Source organism: Psammomys obesus, unplaced genomic scaffold (genome assembly GCF_907164565.1).
Source record: "Psammomys obesus unplaced genomic scaffold, mPsaObe1.curated_primary_1811, whole genome shotgun sequence".
NCBI classification, from domain to species: domain Eukaryota; kingdom Metazoa; phylum Chordata; class Mammalia; order Rodentia; family Muridae; genus Psammomys; species Psammomys obesus.
This window is the reverse complement of record NW_026589137.1, coordinates 8,008,519-8,032,934: the sequence shown is the minus strand read 5'-3', so window position 1 is coordinate 8,032,934 and position 24,416 is coordinate 8,008,519. Positions and strand designations below refer to the sequence as shown.

The window sequence follows — 24,416 nt, the reverse complement described above, 5'->3', positions numbered from 1 at the left end:
TAACAAAATCATAGAAGAAATTTCTCCAATTTAAAGGAGAGACTTATAAATATGCAAGAGGCCTATAGAACACCTAATAAATTAGACCACAAAAGAAAATCCTCCCACCACATAATAATCAAAACAGTAAGTATAGAGAACAAAAAAAATACGAAAAGCTTCAAGGGAAAATGACCAAGGAACATATAGTGGCAAACCCATCATAATCACACCTGACTTCTCAACAGAGACTATGAAAGCCAGAAAGGCCTAGATGGATATCATGCAGACCCTAAGAGAACACAGATGTCGGCCCAGGCTACTATACCCAGTAAAACTCTCAGGCATCATAGATGGAGAAAACAAGATATTCAATGACAAAAATAAATTTCAACCGTATCTACCCACAAATCCAGTATTACAGTAGATACTAGAAGTTAATACACAACCCAAGAAAACTAACTACTCTCAGTAAATAACCTCTCTATAGCAAAACTAACAGTAGCCAAGCACACAAACACCCTACCACAGCCAACATCAATATCAAAGCATCTAACAGCCACTGGTCATTAATCTCTCTCAACATCAGTGGACTCAATTTTCCAATAAAAAGACACAGACTAAGAGAATGGATGTGTGAATAAGACCCAATAATCTGTTGCATACAGGAAACACACCTAAGTCACAAAGATAGACATCACCTGAGAGTAAAAGGCTAGAAGATGGACAAAAACTAATTTAAAAAATACCTACTTACAAATCCAGTGTTACAGAAGATACTAGAAGGAAAAATACAACCCAAGAAAGCTGGCTATTTTCAGAAAGACACAGAAAATAAATAACCTCACTAAACGAAGATGAAAAGTATCCAGGCACATTAACACAATACCACAACCAACATCAAAATCAAAAGATCTAACAGCTACTGTTCATTAATCTCTATCAATATCAATGGAATCAACTCGACAATAAAAAGACATGGAGAAACAGAATGGATGAGTAAACAAGACCCAAAAATCTGTTGCATGCCAGAAAATCATCTAAGTGAAAAAGATATATATTACCTGAGAGTAAAGAGCTAGAAGATGGTTTTCCAAGCAAATGGACCAAAGAAGCAAGTAAGAGTGGCCATTCTAATATCTAATAAAATAGGATTTCTTAAAAAAAAAATACAAATTTTTTAATTAATTTTTTTTATTTTTTTATATTAATTAGTTTATTCACTTTGTAACCCAGTAGCACCCTCCCAATACCACCCTCACTCCTGCATCTCTTCTCATGGCCCTCTCCAAGTCCCTTATGGGGAAGTCCTCCATTACTTTCATCTGACCCTAGCCTATCAGGTCTCATTACGACTGGCTGCACTGTCTTCATCAGTGGCTGGGCAAGGCTGCTCCCCCCTCAGGGGGAATTGATCAAAGAGCCAGACACTGAGTTCATGTCAGAGACAGTCCCTGTTCTCCTTACTAGGGAAACCCACTTGGATACTGAGCTGTCATGGGCTACTTCTGAGCAGAAGCTCTAGATTATTTTCATGAATAGTCCATGGTTGGAGTATCAGTCTTAGAAAAGACCCTTGGAATTTGGGTTTTGTTACTCTACTTGTAGAGCTCTTGTCCCCTCCAGGTCTTTCTATCTCCCACTTCTTTCATAAGATGCCCTGCACTCTTCCCAAGGTTTGGTTATTAGTCTCAGCATCTGCTTTGATACACTGCTGGGTAGAGTCTTTCATAGGCCCTTTGTGGTAGAATATTGTCCTGTTTCCAGTTTTCTCCTTCTTCCAATATCTATCACATTTGTCTTTCTGAGTGAATATTGATCATCTTACCCAGTGTCCTCCTTTTGGTTTAGCTTCTTTAAGTGTACATATATTAGTAAGTTTATGCTATAGTATATGTCTAATATCCACTTATAAGTGAGTATATACAGTGTGTGTCTTTCTACTTCTGGAATACCTCACTCTAGATGATCATTTCTAGATCCCACTATGTGACTGTCAATTTAATGAATTCCTTGTTTTAATTGCTGAGTAGTATCGAATTGTGTAAATGTACCACAATTTTTGTATCCATATGGTTACATATGGGTTATTTCCAGGTTCTAGCTATTACGAATAAAACTACTATGAACATGTTTGAGCAATCAGGGATACAAGGCACATACCTAAACATAGTAAAGACAATATACAGAAAGCCCACAGCCAACATCAAACTAAACAGAGAGAAACTTAAATCAACACCATTGAAATCAGTGACAAGGGAAGGCTGCCTACTCTCTCTGTATCTCTTCAATATGCTCTAGCTAGAGCAATAAAACAACTAAAGGAGATCAAGGAAATACAAATCAGAAAGGAAGAAGTCAAAATCTCACTATTTGCAAGTGATATGATAGTATACATGAGAGACCCCCAAAATTCAACCAGAGAATACCTTCAACTGAGAAATACCTTCAACAAAGTGGCTGGATACAAAGTTAACTAAAAAAAAAAAAAATCAGTAGCCTTTTAGTATACCAAAGACAAAAGGGTCAAGAAAGAAATTAGAGAAACAGCACCCTTCACAATAGCAACTATTAACAAAGTACCTTGGGTGACTCTAACCAAGCAAGTGAAAGACCTGTTCGAAAAAAAAAAATTAAAAAAAAAAAAAAAAAAAAAACTTCAACTCTCTGAAGAAAGATACTGAAGAAGATATCAGAAGATGGAAAGATCTCCCATTCTCATGAATCAGTAGGGTTAACATAGTGAAATGGCCATCCTGCCAAAAGCAATGTACAGATTCAATGCAATTCCCATCAAAATATCAACACAATTCTTTACAGACCTTGAAAGAAAAAATCTCACCTTCATATGAAAAAACAAACAAACAAACAGAATTGCCAAAATGACCCTGTACAACAACAGATCATCTGGAGTTATCTCCATCCTTGATCTCAAACTGAACAACAGAGAATAGTAATAAAAACTACATAGTACTGGTGTACAAAAAGAATGATAGATAAATGGAATCCAATAGAAGACCCAGAAATAAACCCACACACCTACGGATACTTGATTTTTGATAAAGATGCCAAAACCTTCCAATGGGAAAAGGATAACATCTTCAAATAATGGTGCTGGTCTAACTGGATGTCTACATAAAAGAAGTGGGAAACAGTAAGATCTGGAGAGGACAGGAACTCCACAAGGTGAGCAACAGAACCAAAGAATCTGAGCACAAGGGTCTTTCCTGAGACTGATATTCCAACCAAGAACTATGCATGGAGATAACCTAAGACCCCTGCACAGATGTAGCCCATGGCAGTTCAGTATCTAAGTGGGTTCCATTGTAATAGGAACAGGGACTGTCTGTGACATGAACTGATTGGCCTGTTCTTTAATATCCTCCCCCTGAGGGGGAAGCAGCCTTACCAGGCCACAGAAGAAGACAACACAGCCACTCCTGATGAGACCTAATTGACTAGGATCAGAAGGAAGGAAAAGAAGACCTCCCCTATCAGTGTACTTGGGGAGGAGCAAGCATGCAGAGGGTGGAAGAAAGGAGGGAGTGGGATGGGAGGAGGGAGGAAACCACAGGGGGGATACAAAGTGAATAGAGTGTAATTAATAAAAAAATGTACAAAAAAAACAAATAGATCCATATTTATCACCCTACACAAAACTAAAGTGCAAGTGGATCAAAGACCTCAACATTAAACCAGATACTCTAAATCTGTTAGAAAAAAAAAGTGGGGAACAGCCTAGAACTCATTGGCACAGGAGACAACTTCCTGAACTAACAGCACATGCTCTAAGATCAACAATCAATAAATTGGACCTCATTAAACAGAAAAGCTTCTGTGAAGCAAAGGACACTGTCATCAGAGCGAAACGACAGCCTACAGACTGGGAAAGGATCTTCGCCAACCCTGTATCTGAGAGAGGGTTATATTCAGAATACATAAAGAACTCAAGAAGTTAAACAACAACAAATCAAGTAACCCATTTAAAAATGGGGTACAGAGCTAAAGAGAGAATTCTCAATTGAGGAATACTAAATTGCAGAGAAATGTTCAACATCCTTAGCCATCAGGGAAATGCAAATCAAAACGATACTGAGATATCTCCTTATACCCATTAGAATGGCTAAGATAAAGAACTCAAGTTACAATACATTCTGGATAGGATGTGAAGAAAAGGGAACTCTCCTCCATTGCTGGTGGGAATGTAAACTTGTACAACCACTTTGGAAATAATTCTGGCATTTTCCCAGACAATCAGGAATAGTGCTACTTCAAGATCCAGCTATACCACTCTTAGGCATATATCTAAAATATGCTTAAGTGAAATAAACTTTCAACCAAAGTGAATGAAAAGAGATGGTGAAGGTGACATCATACTGAACAAAAGAAAATCCCACCAAGAAGACATCACAATTATGAACATCTATGCCCCAAATACTGGGGCACCCACATTTGTAAAATAACATTAATAAAACTGAAACCACATATAGATCTCCACACATTAATAGTAGAAGACTTCAACACCCCACTCTCAACAAAGAACAGGTCAAAAAAACAGAAATTAAACAAAGAAACAATGACCCTAACAGAGGTGATAAATCAAATGTACCTAACAGATATCTACAGAAACATTCACACAAACACAAAAGAATTTACCTTCTTCTCAGCACCTCATGGAACCTTCTGCTAATCAGACCATATAGTTGGTCACAAAGCAAGTCTCAATACATACAAAAAGATTGAAATAATACCTTGTAGTCTGTCTGAGTACCATGGACTGAAGCTGGACCTCAACAACAACAGAAAAATCAAAAAGCCTACACACACATGGAAACTGAAAAACTTGCTTCTCAGTGACAGCTGGGTCAAGGAAGAAGTAAAGAAAGAAATTAAAGACTTAATTGAATTCAATGAAAATGAAGGCACAACATACCCAAACTTATGAGACACAATGAAACAAGTGTTACGATAAAAGTTCATAGCAGCAAGTGAAATCAAGAAGAAATTTGAAACATCTCATTTAAACAACTTAACAGCTCACCTTAATTCCTTATGAAATAAAAAGAAGCAGACACACCCAAGAAGAGGAGACAGCTGGAAATAAATGAATTCAGGGTTAAAATAAATAAATTGGAAACAAATAAAATAACTCGAAGAATCAAAGAAACCAAGAGCTGGATCTTTGAGAAAATAGAAAAGATAAACAAACCGTTCGCCAAAATAACTAAATGGCAGAAAGACACTATTCAAGTCAACAAAATCAGAAATGAAAATGGGAATAAAATGAAAGATACTGAGGACATCCAAACAATCATTAGGTCTTACTTCAAAAGCCTATATGCCAGAAAATACTATCTGCCGCTTTGAAAACCTAATGAAATAGAAAATTTTCTTGATCAATGCCACTTAACAAAGCTAAATCAAGGCTCGTAAATAAGTTAAAAAATATTATATCCCCTAGGGAAATAGAAGCTGTCATCAAAATCTCCCATCCAAAAAATGGCCAGGGCCAGATGGTTTCAGCATAGAATTCTATCAGAACTTCAAAGAAGAGCTAACACCAATACTCTTCAAATTTTCCACAAAATAGAAACAGAAGGAACATTATCAAACTCGTTATATGAAGCTAGTCACCTTTATACCTAAACCTCAAAAAAAACCAACGAAGAAAGAGAATTTCAGGCTAATCTCCCTTATGAACACTGATGCAAAATTATTCAACGAAATATTAGCAAACTGAATCCAAGAACACATAAAAGATAGTCGATGGACACATAGTTGATGGACTATGACCAATTAGGCTTCATCCCAGATATACAGGGGTGGTTCAATATATGGAAATCTATCAACGATATCCACCATGTAAACAAACTGAAAGAAAAAAAAATACCCACATGATAATCTCCTTAGATGCTGAAAAATCATTTGATTAAATCCAACATTCATTTATGTTTAAAGTCCAGTAGAGATCAGGAATAAAAAGCACATACTTAAACACAGTAAAGGCAATATACAGCAAACCTATAGCCAATATTAAACTAAATGGAGAGATACTTAAACTAATCCCACTGAAATCAGGGACAAGGAAAGGCAGCCCACTCTCTCCTTAACTCTTTAACCTAGATCTTGAAATCCTTGCTAGCACAATAAGACAAACAAAGGACATCAAGAAGATTCAGTTTGGAAAGGAAGAAGTCAAAATGTCACTATTTGCAGATGATATAATAGTATAATTGAGTGATCCCCAAAATTCTACCAGGGAACTCCTAAATCAGATAAACACCTTCAGCACAATAGCTGGATACAAAATTAACTCAAAAAATCAGTAGCCCTCCTGTATACAGAAGACAAATAAGCTGAGAAAGAAATTAGGTAAATAATAGCCTTTACAATGGCCACAAAGGACATAAAGTACCTTGGTATTAAAAAAACAACAACAACAAAAAAAAACAAACTTTAAGTCACTGAAGAAAGAAATAGTAGAAGAAAAAGGAAAGATCTCCCATGCTAACAGCTTGTCAAGATTAACATAGTAAAAATGGCCATATTACGAAAAGCAAATTTCAGATCCTATGCAATTCTCATCAAATTGCCAAAACAATTCTTTACAGTACTTGAACTTCCAATTTCATATGGAATAACAAGAAACCCAGAATCTCTGAAACAATCCACTACAATAAAAGATCTTCTGGAGGTATCTCCATCCCTGATCTTAAGCTATACTGTAGAGCAACAGTAATAAAAACTGCATGGTAGTGGCATCAAATCAGGCTGGTGGATCAATGGAATCGAATAGAAGACTCAGAAATAAACCCACACACTTATGGACACCTGATTTTTGACAAAGAAATCAAAACCATTCAATGGAAAAAAGATACCATCTTCAACAAATGGTGCCAATCTAACTGGATGTCTACATGTAGAAAAATGCAAATAGATCTATACTTATTACCCTGCAGAAAACTAAGGTATAAGTGGATCAAAAACATCAACATAATACCAGACACACTAAACCTGTTAGAAGGAAAATTGAGGAAAAGCCTTGAACTCACTGGCAGAGGAAGTTTTCTCTTCCTGAACAAAACACCAACAGAATAGGTTCTAAGATCAACAATCAAAAAATGCGACCTCATGAAACTGAAAAGCTAATGTAAAGCAAAGGACATTGTCATCTGTACAAAATGAAAGCTTACAGACTAGGAAACGAACTTTACCAACCCTATATCTGATAGAGGGTTAATATCCAGAATGTTTAAAGAACTCAAGAAGTTAAACACCAACAAGTCAAGTAATCCAATTAAAATGGGGTACAGATATAAACAGAATTCTCATTAGCGGAATATCAAATGGCAGAGAAACACTGAAAGAAATGCTCAACATCCGTAGCTATCTGGAAATGCAAATCAAAACGACCCTGAGATTTCACCTTATACCCATCAAAATGGCTAAGATCAAATACTCCACTGACAATGCCTGCTAGAAAGGATGTGGAGAAAGGGAACCTTCCTCCGTAGCTGGTGGGGATGTAAACTTGTACAACAAATTTGGAAATCAATCTGTCCCTCTCAGACAATTAAGAATAGCGCTTCCTCAAGATCCATCTATACCACTCCTAGGCATATTATCAAATGATGCTCAAGTATAAAATAAGGACATTTGCTCAACCATGTTTCTAGAAGCCTTATTTGTAATAGACAGAATCTGGAAACATCCCAGATGTCCCATAATTGAGGAATGAATAAAAAAATGTAGTACAATTACACTATGGAATAATTCTCCACATTTAATAATGGAAATAAATAAAATTTGCAGTCAAATTTTGGGAACTAGAAAAGATTATCCTGTGTGAGGTATCCCAGAAGCAGAATGACACACATGGTATATACTCACTTATATGTCGATGTTAAACTTATAATATAGGGTAATTATACTAAAGTCCGTACACCTAAAGAGGACCATGGGTCTTCATTCAGAAAGGCAAATGGGATAGACATTGGAAGAGGGTGAAAACAGAGAACAAGTCAGGAACCTACAAACAGAAGGCCTCTGAAAGACTCTTCCAAGCAGGATATTAAAGCAGATGCTCAGACTCATAGCCAAACCTTGGGCAGAGTGCAGGGAATCTTATGAAAGAAGGGGGGATAGAAAGACTTGGAGGGGACAGGAGCTCCACAAGGATAGCAACAGAACCAAAAAGTCTGGACACAGGGGTCTTTTCTGATACTGATACTCCAATCAAGGACCATGCATGGTGATAACTTAGAAGCCACACACAGATGTAGCCCATGGCAACTCGGTGTCCAAGTGGGTTCGTAGTAATGTAAACAGGGACAGTCTCTGACATGAACTCAGTGGCTGGTTTTCTGATCACCTCCCACTGAGTTTGGGCTCACCTTACCATGCTACAGAAGAAGACAATGCAGATAGTCCTGATGAGACCTGATAGGCTAAGGTCAGTTGGAATTTGAGGAGGACCTCCTCTTTCAATAGACTGAGGAAGGATCATGGGAGAAAAGGTAGGGTGAAGAGAGGCATTGGGAGAGAATGACAGAGGAGGCTTTAGTAGGGATCCAAAGTGAATTAATTAAAATAAAAATTAAAAAAAGAAATTAATGAAAAAAAACCAAAAAAGAAAAGCAATCCTGAGAGATCCAAAATGGAGGTGCTGTTCACTCAGGGTATCTGAATAGCAGTTCAGCAGTGAGAACAGGGTAACTGGCAGGGTAACTGTGGACCTCAAAACTCTGATGTCTGTGTTTCTAAGGTGAGAGGTGTGGTTTCTCTGTCATGGTGAGTGTGGCTTCATAGAATGGTTTTGGTAATATCCGCTCTCTTCAAATCTTGTGGAATAGTTTGAAGAGAATTGGAGTTAGCTCTTCTCTGAAGGTCTGATAAAACTCTGTGTTTAAACCATCTGCCCTGGGCTTTTGTTGGAAGGCAGACTGTTGATGACTGCTTCTATTTCCTTGGAGGATATAGCACTATTGAAGCTATTTACCTCATAGTGATTTCACTGTAGTAAATGGAATCTATCAAGAAAATTGTACATTTCTTTTACAGTTTCCAAATTTTGTGGCATATAGGTTTTTATAATAAGACCTAATGATTGTTTGCATTTCCTCAGTCTCTGTCATTCTGTCCACCTTTTCATTTCTGATTTTGCTCTGCCTTTTAGTTTCTCTCTGCCTTTTAGTTAGTTTGGCTAAGAATTTGTCTATATTGTTGATTTTCTCCAAGAACCAGCTATTGGTCTCATTGATTCTCTGCATTGTTTTCTTTGTTGCTAATTCATTGATTTCAGGTGTGAGTTTATTTCCAATGATCTACTCCTCTTTGGTTTGTCTGCTTCTTTTTCTTTTTTTTTTGGGGGGGGAGGATTAGCTGTTCCATTAATTGCTTGTATGAGATGCCATAATTTTCTTTATGAAGAAAGAAGTCAGAGTATCACTATCCACAGATGATATGATAGTGTACATGAGTGACTCCAAAAACTGAACCAGAAAACTCCTTCAGCTGATAAACACCTTCACCAAAATGGCTGGATAAAAAAAAAAAATAGCTCAAAAATCAAGTATCCGTAGGTCTGTGGATTTATTTCTGAGTCTTCTATTCAGTTCCATTGATCCACCATTCTGTTTCTATGCCAATACCATGCAGTTTTTATTACTGTTGCTCCGTAGTACAGCTTGAGATCAGGGATGGAGATACCTTTAGACACTCTGTTGTTGTACAGGATTGTTTTGGCAATTCTGTTTTTTTTTTCTTTTTCCATATGAAGTTGAGAATTTTTCTTTCAAGGTCTGTAAATTATTGTGTTGGTATTTTGAAGGGAATTGCATTGAATCTGTAGATTGCTTTTGGCAGGGTGGCCATTTTCACTATGTTAATCCTATCGATCCATGAGCACAGGAGATCTTTCCATCTTCTGATATCTTCTTTAATTTCTTATTCCAGAAACTTAAAGTTTTTTTTTTTTCAAACAGGTCTTTCACTTGCTTGGTTAGAGTCACACCAAGGTATATTATGTTATTAGTGAAGGACCTCTTTGAAAACAACTTCAAGTCTCTGAAGAAAGAAAATGAAGAAGACATCAGAAGTGGAAAGATCCCCCATGCTGATGGTTCAAAAAGATTGGCATTGTGAAAATATCTATCCTAACAAAAGCAATCTACAGATTTAATGGAATACCCATCAAAATACCAACACAATTTTTTTACAGACCTTGAAAGAACAATTCTCAGTTTCATATGGAAAAACAAAAATCTGTAATAGCTAAAACAAGTTTGTACAACAAAAGCTCTTCTAGAGATATCTCCATCCCTGATCTCAAGCTGTACTATAGAGCAACAGTAATAAAAACTGCATGGTACTGGAGTAGAAACAGTCTGGTGATTCAATGGAATTGAGTTGAAGACACAGAAATGAACCCACACACCTTCAGACACCTGAGATTTTTACAAAAACCAAAACCATACAATGGAAAATGAATATCGTCTTCAACAAATGGTGTTGGTATAACTGGATGTCAGCATGTAGAAAAACACAAACAGATCCATATTGATCACCCTGCACAAAGTTAAAGTCCAAGTGGATCAAAAACCTTAACATAAAACCAGACACGATAAATCTGTTAGGAGAAAAATTAGGGAAGAGCCTTGACCTGATTGACATGGAACACAAATTCCTGAAGAGAACACCAACAGATCAGACTCTAAGATCTACAGTTAATAATTGAGACCTCGTGAAACTGAAAAGCTTCTGTAAAGCAAAGGACACTGTCATCAGAACAAAAGACAGACCATAGACTAGGACAAGGTCTTCACCAACCCTTTATATGACAGAGGGCTAATATCCATAATATATAGAGAGCTAAAGAAGTTAAACAGCAACAACCCAAGTAATCCAATTTAAAAATGGGTTATAGTGCTAAACAGAGAATTCTCAACAGGGGAATATCTAACAAAAGAGAAACACTTAAAAAATGCTCAATGTCCTTAGTCATCTGAGAAATGCAATTCAAAACTACCCTGAACTTCCACCTCATTATGACTAAGATCAAATACTGAAGGGATGAAGCATGCTGGAGAGGTTGTGTGAACACTCCTCCATTGCTGGTGGGAATGTAACTTTTTTTTTTAATTTTATTTTTTCTTATCAGTTATATTTTATTAACTCTGTATCCCAGCCGTATCCCGATCCCTCATTCCCTCCCAGTCCCTCCCTCCCTCCTCTCCACCGTGCCCCTTGCCAAGTCCACTGATAGGGGGGACCTCCTCCCCATTCATCTGATCCTGTTTTATCAGGTATCTTCAGGACTGGCTGCAAAGCCCTCCTCTGTGGCCTAACAGGACTGCTCCTCCTTTGGGGGGTGGGGAGGCCAAAGAGCCAGTCATTGAGTTCCTGTTAGAAATAGTCCTTGTTCCCCTCACTATGGGAAACCAATTGGTTACTGAGCTACCACAGGCTACATCTGAGCAGAGGTTCTAGGTTATATCCATACATGGTCTTTGGTTGAATGTCAGTCTCAGAAAAGACCCTGTGCCCAGATATATTTGGTCCTTGTGGAGCTCCTATCCTTTCCTCATCAGACTAACTCCCCTTCTTTCTTATGTACTCTGCCAAAGGTTTGGTCATGAGTCTTTGCTTTGAAAACACTGCTAGTTAGAGTCTTTCAAATGCGCTCAGTAGACTCGTCATACGTTCAATGCACATCCCCTCTGTCTTTCTAAACGACGATTGATCATCTTACCCCATGTCTGCTCTTTTGATTATCTTTTTTAGGTGTACAGATTTCATTAAGTTTATCATATCTTATAGGTCTATATAGGTGAGTATATACCGTGTTTGTCTTTCTCCTTCTGGGATATTTCACTCAGGATGATCTTTTCTAGATCCCACCATTTGCCTGCAAATTTCATGATTTCCTCCTTTTTGATTGCTGAGTAGTATTCCATTGTGTGAAAATACCACAATTTCTGTACCCATTCCTCCATTGATGGACATCTGGGTTGTTTCCAGGTTCTGGCTATTACAAATAAAGCTGCTATAAACATGGTTGAGCAAATATCTCTTTTGTGTACTTGAGCAAACTTTGGGTATATACCTAGCAGTGGTATAGCTGGGTCTTGAGGAAGCACTATTCCTAATTGTCTTAGAAAGCACCAGATAGATTTCCAGAGTGGTTGTACCAGTTTACATTCCCACCAGCAGTGTAGGAGGGTTCCCCTTTCTCCACAACCTCTCCAGTATGTGTTGTCCCTTGAGTTTTTCATCTTGGCCATTCTGATGGGTGGAAGGTGATATCTCAGGGTCATTTTGATTTGCATTTCCCTGATGGCTAATGAGCATGAGCAACCTTTTACAACCACTTTGGAAATCAATCTGGCGCTTTATCAGAAAGTTAGCAATAGTACTACTTGAAAATCCAGCTATACTACCCCTGCACATATATCATAAAGATGCTAAACCATACAACAAGGACAATTGCTGAACTATGTTCATTGCAGAGTTATTGGTAATAGCCAGAATCTGGAAACAACCTAGATGTCTTTCAAAGGAGGAATAGATACAGAAAGTGTGGTATACTTACACAATTCAATACTACTCAGAAATTTAAGACAAGGAAATCATCCAATTTCCAGGCAAATGTGTAGAACTAGGAATGATCACCCTGAGTGAGGTAACCCAGAAGCAGAAAGAAACATATTGTTTATACTCACTTATATGTGGTTAATAGCCACATAATCTAGGATAAACATACTAAAATGTATTGTCCTAAAGAAGCTAAACAACCAGGAGAACCAGACTGAAACCTCATTCAAAAGGGCAAATACAATAGACATTACAAGTAGGAGATGACAGGGAACGGAACAGGAGCCTTCCACAGGTGTCCTCTGAAAGATCCTACCCATTAGGGTGTCGAAGGAGTTACTAAGACTCAGAGTTAAACATTGGGCACAGTGCAGGGAACCTTATGGAATAAATGATAGATAGAAAGTCCTCAAGGGACAGGAGCTCCAGAAGGAGAACAACAGAAAAAAGAAAAAAAACCCGGACCCAGGGGGGTCTGCAGAGACAGATACTCCAACCAAGGACCATGCATGGAGATGACCTAGTCTCCCTGCTCAGAAGAAGCACATAGGCTGCTCAGTTTCTAAGTGGGTACCCTAGGATGGGGATCAGGGGCTGTCTCTCACATGTACTCATTGGCCTCTTTTTGAGCACCTCTCCTTGTGGGGTATAGCATTGCCAAGCCACAAAGAAGAATAATTTAGCCAGCTCTGATGAGACCTAAGGTCAGATAGAAGGGGAGGAATTTCTCCCCTATCAGTGGAATAAGGGATGGGGCATAGGGCTAGAAGAAGGGGTGTAGGTGGGGCTGGGAGGAGATGGGGGTGGCTACTGCCAGGACATAAATTGAATAAATATTCACACATAAAAATAAATCCACATACCACATAGTTGGAGGACTCCTTTGGGAGATACATAACTTTTATTTCTAAAAATGACAGAGTATTGACATACGCACTTGTAATTTTGGCACTTTACTCTGATAACTCGGGAAGATCATGAGTTTAGAACCTGCCCTGGCTAGAGTATGTTTCAATCCAACCTAGGTTAAAGAGTGAAAGCTTGTCTACAACTTCCATCCCAAAATGTAGAATAAAATGAAAAGGACCCTTAGAAAGAACCCAAACCATTGTTTCTCAAAAATGTTAACTGAAATTTCCGCATCACCATCACATGTAGAGCATATTTATTATTCATATTGATAGGTCTCATACATGAGCCAATGTCCCATAATCTTCACAGAGGAAATTAAAATATATATATCAGTATATAAGATTTCTAGGAGATTCTGAGAACCTGGCATTTCTCTCTCTCTCTCTCTCTCTCTCTCTCTCTCTCTGTGTGTGTGTGTGTGTGTGTGTGTGTGTGTGTGTGCAATATCCCCATGCTCAAATATGAGGACAACTTAAATCAGTATTACCTGGAATGGCTGTAAAAACACTCCGATGTTCCTCTGCTAACTAACTTCTAACTCAAACTTTGGAGTTAGGATTTCTAGACTATGCTAAATTTCAATAAGCCCAATACTATTCAGTATACAGATAAACATACTTATGTGTAGAGATAAAAAAATGTTGTCTAACATTATTCTTCTGAATAGTAGAAGAAATACACACATATCTCTGGAACAATCCAAACAAATGCTCCTCTGCTCAGTCTTATGTGACAGACTGATACTTCAACTCAGCACCTGTCACCACAGATTTCCTTAGAAGTTCTGAAGCTCAAGAGAGAATTACTGCTTTGCTGGGTAGTTGCAAGGCTTCAGATCAAATAGCAGGGACCTACAGGAGAAGTTATAATCATACCCTTACAACAAAAAGTTTAATATAGGTTCACAATCCCTTTATTTCCAGTTCTGAAATCAAAAAGAACTATGACATGTAAGTCATTAATCATTAATGTCATTAAGTCATTTTTCATTAATGTGTTGCTAAAATCTAGTTGGCAGCAAAAGTTGACCTTATTTGACATGAGTTTCATCTATAACCAATTCAGTATGAATATTCAGATATTTTCCTGCTTTTTATTGTAAGTTTTTATTTTTTGCTTATTATTTATTTCTTTACATTGTAATGGCTTAATTATGGTTTGTTTCTCTAGATACTGCAGGAAATGTTACATAATAAGAATAATGTTCTGTGTTACCTTTCAATAATCTGAAAAGATGAAATTTTAGTAATAAACCACAGATGATACAACATGAACATAGAAAAATGATAGCCAACACATATGAGGTTTTTGCAATCTGCATGAAGTTGTGCTAATCTCCTTTCATTTCATTTAAACATCAATTTTAAGAATTTCTTTTTTATGAATAAATTTGTTTATTTTACTGTGAAAATAGTCTTGGTGCATATGAGAAACAGTATTCTTTGATAACAGCTTTCAGAACTGGTAAAACAAAAGACAAATATAATTTAAAATTCATTGTTGATATAGGGCCAGGGCTATAGAGTACTGACAGGAATGCATACAAGAACAATTCCACAGGAGAAATGCTTTGATCCATGCACTTCATATGAATATATGCATACATATAAACATATCTGTAATCACAGACATTAACACACACATCTCTCTCTCTCTCTCTCTCTCTCTCTCTCTCTATATATATATATATATATATATATATATATATATATATCACTGAATTCATTTTTTGTTAGCTATCTACTGCTGGCCATGGGTCCACCCTTAAGTGTGGTTAATATACTCAATGAGACTCTACTGGAGAAAACTAATTTCTCTTTTGGAAGTAGATGTCAGTTGAAGACAGCTTTGTAATTAGGGACAGGAGCTGTTGTCCACTTCCCCCTTTCAGCATCAGAACCATATCTGACTTGGGATTATGCATTCCCTGTGCATGATGCTGTGTTCTCTGAGTTCATATATGCATCAGTCCCATTGTTTCTGGAAGACAAGATTTCCTCTAGTCATTATGGTCTTTCTGCCTACTCTTCTATATTGCACCCTGAGCCCTTGGGGAGAGGAGTTTGATTGAAACATCCCATTTAGGATTGATGTCCCAAGGTCTCTCATTCTCTGTACATTGTCTGGTTACAAGACTGTATTAGTTCTCACCTACTGTAGGAAGAAGTTTCTCTAATGGTGACTGAGAAAAACACTGATCGATGAATATAGCAGAATGTCATTAAGGAGTTATTTTATTGCTATATTCTGATAACAAAACAATAGTTTTTGGTTTTGCCCTAGATCTATGGCCTATCTAGTAAGAAACTTGTATTTTGAAAGATTAAGTGATTTTTTTTTTTTTTGCACACTGGTAGACAATTGAATAACATTTAAATTGTATGCTACAGAATGAAATGCAATGAAAGGACTGGAGTTCAAACTAACTGACATGTCATATGTTTAGAGATTATTTCTAATTTTTATTTTTACTTCACTCTCCTTATCAATGCTGGAGATATGTTGAACATTTTGACCTTCACACTTTTAAGAACATTCAGTTCTTATTTGTGAAGTTCTTAATCTCAGTTCATCTTACTTATGATGTTCTAATTATTTCCATGGCAACAAAAATGTGACTCCAGACAAAGATATGATAGAAAAAAAAAGCAGATTAACTAACAGCACAGCATTCAGATACCTGGCAGCAATGAAGGCTTAAAGGAGTGAGTGTGAAATACAGTCAGTGATTCTTACAATTGAGACTAAGTAATTCTTAAACTACAACACAGATTCTAATCACATTGGAGATCTTGGTAAAGTGTGAAAAGTTATTCAGTGGGTCCTTGATGGATCTTGATTTTCTGTATTCCTAAAAACATTTCTAGTAACCTAATCTTGCTCCCTAATTAGGTTTTGAGTGGTCAGGAGCATGAAGTATCATTATACTCAAGTCGAACATGAATAGCTAGAGAAAATGCTCTTTTGTATTGCTGCCCTGATGAGCATACCAAATCTGATATTAACTTGGACAAATATTTTTGTTTCTCTGAGTCTCTGTTTTTTGATCTGTGAAATTATAAAATGTGTTGGTCTAGATGATCTCCAAGACCAATTTTAACTCTAATCTAAAGTCCTTTGACAGTGATTATAAAAGAAATTTTAGAATAATGGATTAGTTTAAAGTTTAATGTCCATATTTACAAAAGGAGGGAGGAGAAAATTGCTGTCTTTAGTATATATATATATATATATATATATATATATATATATATATATATATATATATATACATACATATATATATATATATATATATATATAATTCAAATCCTTTCCTCTTTGTGTCCTAAGGTGATATGTGTCATCTGAATGTGTAGAACACTGGTATTCGCCATGAAGAAGAAACAGTGATGAACAGAAGATAACATTTTTGTAACATCTCTTCAGCTCAACTCTCAGCATTCTCTAGTGACATTGAACAACTCTTTTCCTGCTTGTCTATGATACTATCTTTTCTGATCCCAAAACAAACCACTGCCTGTTCCTTGGTCGATACTGGTACTGAATTTCTATTCCGTTCTATATAGCTCCAGGAAACACAATGGAGAAGTTCCCACTTTAAGAGGGCAAGTTGTACCAATCCTGAGTACCCCAGTGATGTCTGTGCCATACTCAGGGGATCATCTTCCTCAATTTTGTGGTAACCCAACCAGTGTCACAGGTTTCCTTGCTCAGGTGGCTGCTTATTTGACAGCTCTGGAGATTTCCAATCCTGCAGATGATGCCCGAGTCAAGCACCTTTTTGACTACCTATCCCAGCAGATGCAAAGTTGTGACACTATATCTGACTCTAACCAGAGGAACCTATTGAAGCAATATGAGAATTTTGTTCATGAGTTCCAGCAGTCATTAGTTAAACCTGCAAAACAAGAAATGACTCTTCCAAGGAATGTTAAGATTGGCAAGAGAGACAACTCTCAGCAGGATGCTACTTTCCAAGTTCTTGATCAAAATCTGAGTTGTAGTGAGACCATTCAGAGCAATCCATTCCAAATGGGACAGTCTGGGCCTACTCATGATGAAGAAATAACAGATATAATGGGAAACCTACCAGATTTGATCACTCAATGCATTCATCTGGACAAAAAACACAAAGACAGGCCAGAGCTCCTACAGTCAGAATGTCACCTACCAATGTTTGCATCTACAAACCATCAAGAATCCTCCTTTATCCCTGTAAGTCCACTACATAAGGATGAGCCCAAACAATTTCAGGGAGCCCAACTTCCCATCACTCCAGCTAAAAGAGCCCTCCAGCAAGAAACTCAGTTATGTCTCCATTGTAACCAGGCTGGTCACTTCACAAGAGATTGCCTTGCTAAACGTTCTCGAACTCCAGCAAGGAGAAAAATATAAGTTGCTAGTAAAAGGAGGATAGAAAATTACTTTTTAAACTCATACCCTTCTCACCATTGGCCTTAGTGATTTATAAACTTTCACAAACTTCAAAATACAAATGAGTTGCTGTGGCATTGCTTTAAAAACAACCATGAATATTTACATATCCAGGAATTTAAACTACCAGACTTTTTAGTTGGAGGATAGCCCCTCACTCAATTTGACATAACAAAAATGACGAAGATAATAAAACTTTATAGTTGGGACCATTCCTTCAGAGTTCTGACAGTTTGCAGACAAGACTCTCTCCAGTCTGAGAAAGGAAAAAAAAAAAAAAACCTGATAATATACTGAAATTCACATCTCTACCAATGGATGAAATCTTGGTTGATTCTACTGCCCCAAGTCCCATAGCTTGTGTGCCTAGGACTGAGCCCAGAGCTTTTATCCTCTTTACTGATTTGTCTCTTAGTGACTTACTTTTTCAGGTCCTCTGCTTGCAATTATAGTGGCATCACCATATCCAAGAATACCCTTGTCATCAAGAGACCAGAATCTGGATGTTATTCTACCTAGTAATCAGATTCTAGTGTCAATACAAGTGAATCATCCTGCAACTAAATCTCTGCCACTCTTCTATACAGCTTTGTATTTTGATGCCATTGAATGACTCCTGATTACCCTGCCTACCTGTACTTCTTGGCTTTTGGCAAACAAAATTATATGGTCATTTAAACTGAATACTGCTTAATTACTGGCAACTTTCTTGAGGAATTTGGCAGGTAACATACATTAAGCTGCCAATCCAAGCTTAGTCATATCTATACTGATGTTCCTCTCTTAGGTTTGAACATATATATGGCTAAGTCTAATGGTTTAGAAAAATGACCAAGTAAGTTATTTAAAGACATTTGTTTAAGGTGTCCTGTTCTTCTTGCCTGAGCAGAAACAAATCCCTATTCAGGACTGGCTTTCCAACTTGCAGTAGTTCCTCTCAGTAGTGAGACTCTCTAGGTCTCACTATTTAAGACCACTGTCAGTTGCTACCAAACAATACTCTTATAGACTGCCTATGGGTGTTATCATCTAATCAAGAACCTTGGAAAGCAATGGGACAACAGAAATTTTGGAACCAACTGATCTCCAAACTTTTGTGCACCTATGTTAACACCCTCCATGCACAAAACTCAAGAACTGGAGTATTTTTTTGCTTGTCTTATATTTTTGGCACACATCTATGTATAAATAGGTGATGTAGATGATGCTTCTGCAAAAGAAATGGAAATATGTTGCAGAAAGGCACAACTTCTTACAAATGTAAACACCTAATATTTATCAGTATTTGCTGGTAATAACCAGTTCTTTGTTCATTGCTTCTTGGTGCTGATGTAATTTCCCATAGTGGAACTCCTAAAGATCAGACATTGCATATCCTTAGTAGCTATCAAGGTCTCTCAGAACATGAAGTGCCATTGTACTTTGGTCTTGTTCCTGGAGATTTGTGTTTAGTTTTCAATATTTAATCCCAGATAGTACCTTACTTCTTCTTTTAGCACCAAGAAATATCTCTTTATTCATCAGTGCCTCACTAACCACTGTGCCAATCTCTACTTACATTCACAAGCAGTTAACTCCTTTGTCAGTAGCTTGCAATTTATACACATTATTCCATAAACTGTCATAATAAAGAGATCTGAACACACATATTCTGAATGTGTTAAGAAATCCCTACTGCAGTATTGGGATTGTCTGAAAAACTTTATCAAGTAGAGCTATTTCAATGTTGATTGATTCTGGGTTTTCCATAAATAATCCTCATTTATCCCTTTCTAATTATATAATAAAGGACTAGTCCAAATGACCTATAGTCATGTTATTTTTTTCTTTTTATTTTCTGGATTCAAAGGGTGGAAAAAGGAAGAAATAAAGTCATCTTTATTTGTAGGTGACATCATCTTCAGTGTAGAAATTCTCAAAGAATGTGTAAATACATATGCAATATGCAAATACATACCCAAAACAAAATGACTAGAAAATGTTTGTAAAGTCACAGGATGCAAGATAATTATATAAAACTTAATCATATTTGTGCAACCTAGCAACAAACTTAAAAAATGTAAATGTAAGAGAAGCCATTTATATAAAGAAAACAGATTCAGGTATGTGACGATAATTTAGGAAGAAAAAAACTTAAGGCTTGTACAATAAAAAACACAAGGCATGGTTGAAAGTTACTAAGGAATATATCCATGAACAGAGAGACAGTTCATGTTTACAAATTAGGAGATTCAAGGATTTTCCAGTAAAAGTTGTGAAAACGGACATGAAACCTAAATGGAAATAGACTATATCAAGATAGCATGGAATTTTCACTAGACTAAGCATTTGGAGTAGTGGACCAGATTTAATAATAGAAATTAACCCTGTATTGATAGTCAATTGATTTTTAATAAAACTTCCAAACTATGCAATTAGAAAAAAATTCAAACAAATGATTGTACTACCACTATTGAAAAAATAAATCTCAGAATGGATCACTGATAACAATGGTCACTAAAGTGAGAAACATTTTAAGACCTTTGTTACATTGAATATATCTAGATAAGATCCCCTCCCCCTCAGGGTTGCAGCCACAGAGTAAGACAATGCAACCAGTCCTGATGAGGCCTGATAGGCTAGGGTCAGATAGAAGGGGAGGAGGCCCTCCCCTATCAGTAGACTAGGGGAGAGGCCTAGGAGGAGAAGAGGGAGAGAGAGTGGGATTGGGAGGCGATGAGAGAGGGAGTCATAGCCATGATACGAAGTGAATAAATTATAATAAAAATAATTAAAATTAAAAATACCAAAATATAAGCCATAAAAAGAAAAAAAGATAAATTTGGCTAAACAAAAATGAATATTTTTATAAACATTAAGAAAATGAAAGGCATTGGTATGCGCCATAATTTAAGTACTTGGGAGGCTGAGATAGGTGAATAGGTATTTTGGGAACAGGCAAGTCTTGGACACAGCAATACAAAGTAAAATAAAAAATAGAAGGAAGGAAAGAAGGAAGGGAGGAAAAGAGGGAGGGAGAAAAGGAAGGAGGAAAGAAGGGAGGGAGGAAGGAAAGGAAAGAAGAAAAGCTAGAGGTGGGTAAAATTACTTGCTAATTATGAGTTGGATAATGAACTTGCATCCAGAATATAAAGAACTTTTAACACTTAATAATAATAAGGCAGCCCAATTAAAAAACAAGCAAAGTGGTATGTGAACAGTTAACAGTAAATTTAAAAAGTGAAGTCAGTTTGGCATTAGGAAAGTTCAAACCAAAAGGAGATAGCACCATTGCCAACTCAAATAGCCATTTAGTGAGTTTCTTACTGACCATACCATATGGTCTTGTATGTCAATTGGAACATTCAGCATGTAACTTGATTACTAGTCCTTTCTTACCTTAAGGCTAGTTTATTTATCACCATTGGTACTTTTTTTCAACATGTTTAACTTTATTTCCTATTTGGATCTTCCATTTCAACAACATTTACTGCAAGAAAGAAATCTTTGGACTTCACAAAGTCTAAGAGAAGGTATTCAATTCAGGGCTAAGCACTTGGGCTCCCTTTTTACTTCTGGTGTTTTCTTGAATTATTTTCAATAAATGACCTCTTTCACATGATGTCATTCAATTAAGTAGCATAATAGAGCACAGAAATTGAAACTTGTCACAATTCTGTATTTCTAACTCACTAGCAAGCATCATATCATTAAAAAAATATTTGTTAGAGACAGGGACTGTCTCTGACATGAACAGATTGGCCTGCTCTTTGATCACCTCCCCCTGAGGGGGGAGCAGCCTTACCAGGCCACAGAGGAAGAAAATGCAGACACTCTTGATGGGACCTGATAGACCAAGATCAGAAGGAAGGAGAGGAGGACCTTCCCTATCAGTGGACTTGGGGAAGGGCATTCATGGAGAAGGGTATGAAGGGAAGGGTTGGGAGGGGAGGAAGGATAGAACTAGAGGGGGATACAAAGTAAATAAAGTACAATTAATATTTTTTTTTAAATCTGCCTCTTGGCGGAACCACCAAAAAAATATTTGTTTTAGAGGCATCATGCAATATATGCTTAAACTGGAATGACAGATGAGTTAGCATAGAAGAGTTATAAAAGATAGTCCTTAGAAATTACAATTTCTAATTAGAAATTAGAAATTACAAATTCACTAAGTGAAATTAATTATAATCCACAGACAAAAGATGACACTTAACACGCTCAAAGGTATACTTTATTACTTAAAGGGCTTTAAAAATACCTCAGTCTAACCAAGAATGCAGTGTTAGGTAAATAAATCTGTTAAATGATTGATGCCATCCAGCAAGGTATTTACTTATCATAAGTCAGAGGAAAAAATTAAAATCAGAATGGTTTGCCCAGTGTCTATAAACAGAAGGAATGAAGTAAGAATAGAGCATTGATAGCCTTAATGTCAGAGATGGGATACTGACCTTCATACCATTTTATAGGTAAATTCCTAAAATGGGATTATGTTACCAGGCCATCCCAATTTGTATCATCAGCTATTCACTCACTTTTTCACTTTGTGATCTCCAGATAACCTGGTAGTAATTACTTTCCATTTAAATCTTGTTTTAGAAATATCGTTGGTAAGCAGATACAAAGACTCATGAATAAACCTTCAGCAGAGTACAGGGAATCATATGATAGAAGGGGAGTTAGTCTGATGGGGAAAGGATAGGAGCTCCACAAGGACCAAATATATCTGGGCACAGGGTCTTTTCTGAGACTGACATTCAACCAAGGACCATGTATGGATATAACCTAGAACCTCTGCTCAGATGTAGCCTGTGGTAGCTCAGTAACCAATTGGTTTCCCATAGTGAGGGGAACAAGGACTATTTCTAACAGGAACTCAATGACTGGCTCTTTGGCCTCCCCACCCCCCAAGGGAGGAGCAGTCCTGTTAGGCCACAGAGGAGGGCTTTGCAGCCAGTCCTGAAGACACCTGATAAAACAGGGTCAGATGAATGGGGAGGAGGTCCCTCCATCAGTGGACTTGGAAAGGGGCACGGTGGAGATGAGGGAGGGAGGGTGGGATTGGGAGGGAATGAGGGAGTAGGATACATCTGGTATAGAGTTAATAAAATGTAACTGAAAAAAAATTAAAAAAAATATTGTTGGCCATCTGACATGAGTCTTCTATCCTACTTAGCAACTGCTTCTCACTGTAAGTGAATAAATTGGTGTTTGTCTCACACAGAAATTTCCCGATGGGATTACTAGCATCAATCCTTTGTATCTCAATCACCTCTGAGAAAACCTGATATTATCCATTTGGAACATCAGTACCACAGTGCTACTCATAGTGTTTGTGCTGAATATCAGTCTCCCTAGATACCTTTCCTCAACATTAGCCACCTTCCCTCTTTAGTTTTATCATCTTTCTAGAGATGTAATAAAATCTCAGCATACCTAAGGTTTTAACTCCCTAACCTAACTCCACGCATAACCAGAAGCATGGTACCTGCGAGAAATAATTGATTTTTTTTTAGTACTACTGAATGATAGTTCTATCTGAGTATACTCCCATGCATGAAGACATAATTAGACATTAGTCACTGAAAAATACTGAAAGGAGGTAGAAATATATGATTGGTCTTTCACCACCTGCCTTTTGTGCAAATTACAAAATGTTAGAGCAGTATCACTTCTGCTGCTTTTTCTCATGATGATATAAGTCACTCTTTCTTGAATACAGGATGCCATTATGCAGAACTTCTATTTTAATACAACAGCAGTGATCTCTGAAGAAAAACAGAGCATTTAGTACATATATACATATATGTATGTATATACATATATACTTTATAGCAGAATGTTAACAAAATCAAATACCACACACTTAGGATGAGTATAAGAGCTTGTGTTTCATCAGAAAAGCCCTCTGCATTTGGTGGATTGTTTTGCTGTCTCTTTTTTTTTTCTTTCCTTCTGTTTTCATTCTTTTTTTCATTTTCTGTCTTTTTTTCTTTCTTTCTTTTTTTTAGACAGGGTTTCTCTGTGAAGCTTTGGCTGTCCTGAAATTACTTTGTAGATAACGCTGGCCTCTAACTCACAGAGATTCACCTGCCTCTGCTTCCTCAAGTGCTGGAATTATAGGCATGTCTCAGCATGCCTGCCTTGTTTTATTCTTTCCTTATGAAGGTTCAGATACTACTTGGTCAGAAGAATGCATCCCAGGAATTATTGTCCTAAGAATATTCAGTGTCCTCATGCTCACAAAATAAAACAAAAAGTGTACAATTTTAAAAATAAAAGTTTCATAAGTCAATTAGGTCAATTAGTGCGTCAATAGTACAATTTTGGCAAATTTATCTTAGTACCCAGCCCATGCTGTATAGTCTTTGATCACAACTAAAAGTTTGTGCAACCACATATTAAATCACTTCCTAATGGGTATTATTTCCTAATAACTGATTTTCATTATTCAGTTCTCTTGAACTTTTTCTCCATTTATTGATTTCTAACACATAGATTAAATTGCTCTTGGT

The 24,416-nt window shown here is 36.9% G+C and overlaps 1 protein-coding gene across 1 annotated transcript; it reads left to right on the top strand.

Moving 5' to 3' along the window:
- Nucleotides 1-14,425: 14,425 nt before the first annotated feature.
- Rtl4 (retrotransposon Gag like 4) lies at nt 14,426-17,880 on the top strand. Its single transcript, XM_055604958.1, has 2 exons — nt 14,426-14,580; nt 17,052-17,880. Exons 1-2 carry the CDS (start codon nt 14,426-14,428, stop codon nt 17,878-17,880), a joined length of 984 nt encoding a protein of 327 aa, XP_055460933.1.
- Nucleotides 17,881-24,416: the final 6,536 nt, after the last annotated feature.

Excerpts from the sequence above, each read along its gene's own strand:
- Rtl4 (XM_055604958.1), top strand. The coding sequence starts at position 14,426 with ATGACATGTAAGTCATTAATCATTAATGTCATTAAGTCATTTTTCATT. Across the intron at positions 14,581-17,051 it reads ATATTTTCCTGCTTTTTATT|CTCCAGGAAACACAATGGAG; the intron begins GTAAGTTTTTAT and ends CGTTCTATATAG.